The 6000-nt window shown below is 44.8% G+C and overlaps 1 protein-coding gene across 1 annotated transcript in view; it reads left to right on the top strand.

The window, feature by feature from the left end:
- Positions 1 to 529: 529 nt before the first annotated feature.
- The window catches only part of DPYSL3 (dihydropyrimidinase like 3), a 111322-nt gene continuing 105851 nt past the window's right edge, over positions 530 to 6000 (top strand). The window contains exon 1 of the mRNA XM_065875682.1: positions 530 to 941. Within this exon, the coding sequence (XP_065731754.1) occupies positions 561 to 941 (381 nt within the window). The 5' untranslated portion in view covers positions 530 to 560. The remainder of the gene's footprint in view (positions 942 to 6000) is intronic.

Here is a 6000-nt window from a genome sequence, read left to right as displayed (position 1 = left end):
TGTGGCTCTAAATCAGGAAAGACTTGGCTTTTAAATCAACCCACCTGAGTCAACAAGGTTTCTTCACTTTAGTAGGGCAGAGAGACTTGTGTTTGGAAGGCCAACTCCGGAGTGAGTGTGTATAAAGCAGGGTTTGTGCGCACGTGTGAGCGAGGCGAGTTCTTGAGGGTGAATCTGAGGGTTGCTGGGCGAGCGGGAAGCGTGCGTGTGTGTGCGCGCGCGCGCGCCAAATTGGATTTCTCCTTTGGATGGGCGGCGGGGAAGCGTGATCGCGGGAGGCCACACGTTAGGGTCTGGGCGCGCAGGAGGTGCGGCCGGGAGGGCGGGCGAGGCGGGCGAGGCGGGCGAGCAGAACACGCCGCCGCTCCGGCCCCCGCGCCGCGCTCGCTGGCTCGGGGCTCGCAGGGGACTGGCAGGAACCGGAGCAGCACTGCCGCCTCTGGCGCGAAGGCTCAGGCGCCTCCTCCCTCCCCAATCACTGTGGCTCGGCGCACGCTGCCGGCGGCTGCCCTTTCCGTCTCTCGGGAAGAGGACCCGTGGGCCACTGTCGCGATCCAACCATGGCCTCGGGCCGCAGAGGCTGGGACAGCTCCCACGAAGACGATCTGCCCGTGTACCTGGCCAGGCCGGGCACCACCGACCAGGTCCCGCGGCAGAAGTACGGCGGCATGTTCTGCAACGTGGAGGGCGCCTTCGAGAGCAAGACGCTGGATTTCGATGCCCTGAGCGTGGGGCAACGGGGCGCGAAGACTCCCCGGAGCAGCCAGGGCAGCGCCCGAGGCTCGGGGAGCCGGTCCGGCGCCGAGGGGGACACACCGCGCCGGGGCCAAGGCCGAGAGGAGAGCCGGGAGCCCGCGCCCACGTCGCCCGCTCCCGCTGGGGTGGAGATCCGGAGCGCCACGGGCAAGGAGGTTTTGCAGAACCTCGGCCCCAAGGACAAGGTAGGTGGGCCAGGATCTCCTCTCCGCCTGCCCTCGTTCCCTTCCCAGCCCGGGGCGCCATGGCCCAGGCACAACTTTCTCCTGCTCACTTTGCAAGGGGATGGAGGACTAGGGGGAGGAAAAGGGCATCCTCCTCTGAGTGCAGCGAGCCCTCCCGGCCCGGATCTGGATTATTCGCGCGTGTCTTCAACTGTAGCATCTTAGTGCGCGCGGGACGGGGTGCGTGGGTCCCCTCGCCTCCCTGCCGCATCCCCGGGCCATCGGTTCTGTGTGGGTGTGTCAGCCGGGCCAGCCCAGGAGGGCTGAGTGATTTCCAGCCCTTCTCTAGGTCTGAGTACCCATTAGCACAATTGTCTCGGTCTCCCCTCTGACTCTAGATTAAATCTCAACCCAGGTCACCAGGGCAGAGGGCAGACTGGTCCTGGGAAAATGGGGTCATCTCCATAGTACCCGGATGAAAGTACAGGGTGGGCGGTCTCCCCTCTCACTCTTCCGACATCAGCTCTGTCCCTGAAACTTTTGAGTGTGGAGCCACTAGACTAAACACCCAAAACCCCATGCCTCTCTTCTGTCCTAGATCGACATTTCACGTCTCTGTTTGTAAAGAGTATATTCGTGTAGGTAGCTTGGTACAAGACTGGGGATCCAGCTGTCTTTGGAAGAGTATTAATTGTATTTTTTAAAAAATAGGCGAGAGGATTAAGGGTACACATTGAACTAGCACGAGCTGCAAGTTCCCTGCTGCTTTTCCTTGTGCCAAAGCCAATTTCTTGTGTGTGTGTTTTTCAGAAACTCATGTCACACTGAGCTGACTTAAGATATGGCACTGAAACCCAGCTTGCCCTGATTTATTTGTTTATTTCATAGAAAATCAGGACCATAGTCCAGAAAATTCAGGGCCTGGGCAGAGTTGGAGTATTCAGAGTTCAAATGGACGCTTTTGAGTTGGGGAACAATAGTAATCAGATACCTCACCCTTGTCTAGATAATGGCTGCAAAATCTAGCTGCATATATTATACTGCACTAATACTGTTATGAATAATAACCTGAAATGGAAATGTTTGCCTGAGAACTATTACAGTTAATGCTAACCCAAGTTTTAGATGTTTTTCCATTAAAATGCAGCGAGCCAGTGAAAGGACAGGACTTCTCTGCACTGTGTGATTTTTGGAAGTTTAAAAATAATAAAGCTTTAAGTATTAATAGTGGGAAAGAAAGTACCGAAATCAGTACTGTTTTAAGGTGCCTTTGGGGAACAATGTCATTGTGCCTTGGAATCACTTACTTAGTTTGTGATTTTCACATCATCCTTAGTATACGGGATTTCTCTAGGCCTTGCTCAAATACCCTTCTAGGAAAATCTTCTGATCTTTTGGAAAGGGTTTGGCTGATTTCTAAGCTGAAGAATGGCCCTAGGGAAAGGTTGTTGCCTCTCTTCAGGTCTGACTTTGATTAGTATTGAAATGTTCTCTTTCTGACTCTAAGGGGTGGGAGAGGTGATGGAAAAGGTCGGTAACAGTTGCCCTGAGTCAGTGCTATTCCCTTTGCTGGAACACCCCTGATGTAAGCCAGATAATATGCCTGGTTTGCAAGATTTAAGAATGGTAACTAGAGAAAGGGAAAATGTTCCTCTTTTAAACCCAATAAGTCTTTCGTTTTCCTTCCTTTTGCAAACCCTGTACTTTTGCCTCTTAATTGAAAAATAATCATACAACCAGGATTTCTAGTGCTACATGGTTATTTCTAAGTTTGGGTTTGCTCTCAGCTTCATCCAGACCATGTTATTATCTCTAATTTGGTTGAATCACACTGTTAGAAGAGACAGCAGAGGTTATCTACTTCTGAACTTGATTATCTCCTTGAGGATAGGGATCGGGTGTTTGCATTTATCTTTGTGGCTGAAATGCCTGGCACGTGGGAGGTGCTGGATAAAAGTTTGATAAAACCCCCTTAACGAAGCCATCTCTTTTGCTACATAGGTACAAAATCATCATCTGGCCTCTGTTTAAATACTGCCATTTTCAGGGAGCTCACTTCTTCATGAAGCCATTTTGGATGACTTTATGTTAAAAAAATTAAATAAGCCCAAGTCTACCACCTGCAGTTTCTACAAACTATTCTCAGTTCTGACCACTGGAAATATAAGAATAACTATGTTTCCTTATTCTGAGATATCTTAATCATTTTAGGCATGTAGGCTTGTGCATCTGTCAGAAAAGGTGGGGTAATGCCACAGTAACAAACAGTCCCCAAATCTCAGTGGCTTAATCAAACAATAAGTGTTTTTTGCTCCTGCTCCTTGTCTGTGATGGATCTGCAGGGCTGCTCTGTTCATTATTGCTCCTCAGAGACCTAGATTGATGGAGGTCCCATGTCCTCACATCCATGGTGGGAAAAGCACGTGGTAAATTGCTCACAGACTCTTAAACTCCCACACTGAAGCCACGAGCATGACTTATGCTCATATTTCATGGGCCAGAGCAAATCATCAGTCCATGTCCAACTTCAGAAGAACTGAGAAAGTACAGTCTTACTGGGATCCTGTAAGATAGAGGTTAGAAATATTTGGGAAATAGCTTTAAGATCTCTCCCAGATCTGGGGTGCATTAGTGGGATGAAAACTGGCTCAACACTTACAAATTATGTGACCATAAATGTGTAACTTATTCTCTGTGCCTTAGTTTTTCTCTTTTGCAAAATGCAGATAACAGTGACTACTTTGCGTATGGTGCTCAATACATGTTTGTTACTGTTACTCATTGATTTTTACTGCCTTTTATATGTTTTAGAGCAATTATCACATTCTTGCTAAAATTCTCTTTTTTAGCCTTATTATTCCTAGCTTCTTCAGCTCTGCATTGTATGAGCCTTTTATCACTTGGATTTCCTTTTCAGGTTATACTATATTTTGTAAATATTCTTTTGAGAATATAGTGCCCAGAACTGAACACAGTGTTCTAGATGGGATATGGCCATGGCAAAATGCATTAGGCTAGTTACTTTCCGTGATTTATACACAACATATGTTTCTGTAGTAAAGATTACACATAATAATTCATTAATCCAAGTCCTACTGTTGTCTCCATAATAAACTCCATGTCATTCAGCCTTCAGAAACTTTTCCACATAAGCCAGGATATCTACATACTATGTTGGTACAGTTGAACTTAAAACAAAACCAAAAGGAAAAAAATATTTTAACGGCAGGATTTTATTTTTTCCCTCTGTAATATTCATCACCATTTTGCTTATTTTTCTATTATAATGATAATTTTGAAGCTTAATTCTATAGTACAATATCCCTTACTCCAGTTTTGGACTATCTGCAGATTTGATAATAAATATCTCTTTTTGAGCACTTTCTATGTGCCTGACATCTCTATCTCTATCTCTTTATCTATGTCTTTTCCGGACATGTTACCGTAATGCAAGGCAAGGACGGACCTTCCCACTACATACACCTTAGAAACCGTCTCCATCTCCCTGCCAGTCCATTATTCAGAATTCTTGGAGCTCAGTTGCTCAGTCTTTGAGAACAGTTGCTGCAAAATCCTTATTCTTCCAAGTTGATTTTGAAGCTATAGAAAGAGGTTTTTAAAATATCATGATAAAATTAAAATATGCTTTGTCTCTAGCATTCCTAGTTATTAATTCCCACCTGAAGGAAATGAGTTTAGTTAATAAAAGAATAAATTATGAAAGGGTTAAATAGCAAAAGTGTTTGGCAGAATAAAAATGTAAAAAATGTCACTGAGTTATACTCCAAATGCCATGTTCCAGGTTTGAGGTATCACTGGCTCTTTCTATTGTGGTTCTGGATCTATTTGTAAACACCTTATTAAATTATGTATTTACATTTTTCTCATGATAGGCATTCATATTGCCAAATTCTTCAACACAACTTTTTGTTTATGATTTTTGACAGTCAGTACATAAAAAAGCAGTTCTAAGTGAAAAGTAAATATTTTTTTCACCATTTGTCAAGATGGTTTCCATGCATGCAGAAAGGAAATCACTTCTAGCAGTGAGGAAATTACTAAAGGGAGGAGAATTATGATATATAGTCTGCCAAGAGCAAATGATTCTGCAGACTCTGTCATCCAGTGAAAACAAAAGTAAAGACATTATGATTAGGTGGGTCTATTGATAACTCCCTTTCGGGAACTGGGGGTCATTTCTAGTTCCCCGCTTCTCACGTGGGCCACTTTTGTGCAAGATTTTTCCCTATGAAGTCAGCAGGGCTTTGGGGTCTAGGAGGAGAGGATTTGAAACAAATGAGCTGTGCCTCTTACCTTTTACCGTTTGTCTTTGTTGTCCTGGTGATGGTTTTCAAAATGATTCAGAGAAATTGAAGTCTTCCTCCTTAACCTACACAAAGGAAGACAGCTGGCAATAGAATTCTAGGCTTATAAAGGCCTCTCTAGTCATCCAGATCGAAACGCTGTAGTGTAAATGAATTTTACAAGGCTGCTCGGACAAACTAAAGTTTGCACTCAGGCTGGGAAAAGAAGTTCTTACTTACCTGGCCCTCAGGCCACACTTGAATCTGGGAGTACATTTACTTAGCCAAACTTGGGTGTGTTTGAAACCATTCAGAACTTTAGTTTAGTCTGACAGTAGGCATTTGAGGGACATAAAAAATGTGCCTTCTAAGTAATGCTGCGATTGGCAGAGTTCCCTCAAAGTAATGGGCCCTGGAGACAAGGTTTTGCTGACGGCTCTTGTAAGTAATGTTTTGGAAGCCAGAGGTTGGTCTGTGATACTTTTCTGTGAGTGATTTCTATAGCTGATTCTCTTTATGATTAGTTTCCAGTAATCAAATAATGTTCCTGTGAGACAGTGGATAAAGCTTCCTAGGAAGAGGAAATCTGGCCGAGGGGAATGGAATCCTTGAATGCAAGTTCAGCCCTTCTTTTGCAAGAGGAGGCAGAAGGTCTATTTGGGTGTGTAAGCACTTTTAAAAAACTAAACTTTCAGGAAAATGTCATGTTAAAATATATCTGTACTCTTAACGTGGACTCACATGGCATTCAAAAAATAGTTCAACACCATCAAAAA

This window comes from Phocoena phocoena, chromosome 3 (genome assembly GCF_963924675.1).
Source record: "Phocoena phocoena chromosome 3, mPhoPho1.1, whole genome shotgun sequence".
NCBI lineage: Eukaryota > Metazoa > Chordata > Mammalia > Artiodactyla > Phocoenidae > Phocoena > Phocoena phocoena.
The sequence above is the reverse complement of the archived record's forward strand: the minus strand, read 5'-3'. Positions and strand labels throughout refer to the sequence as shown.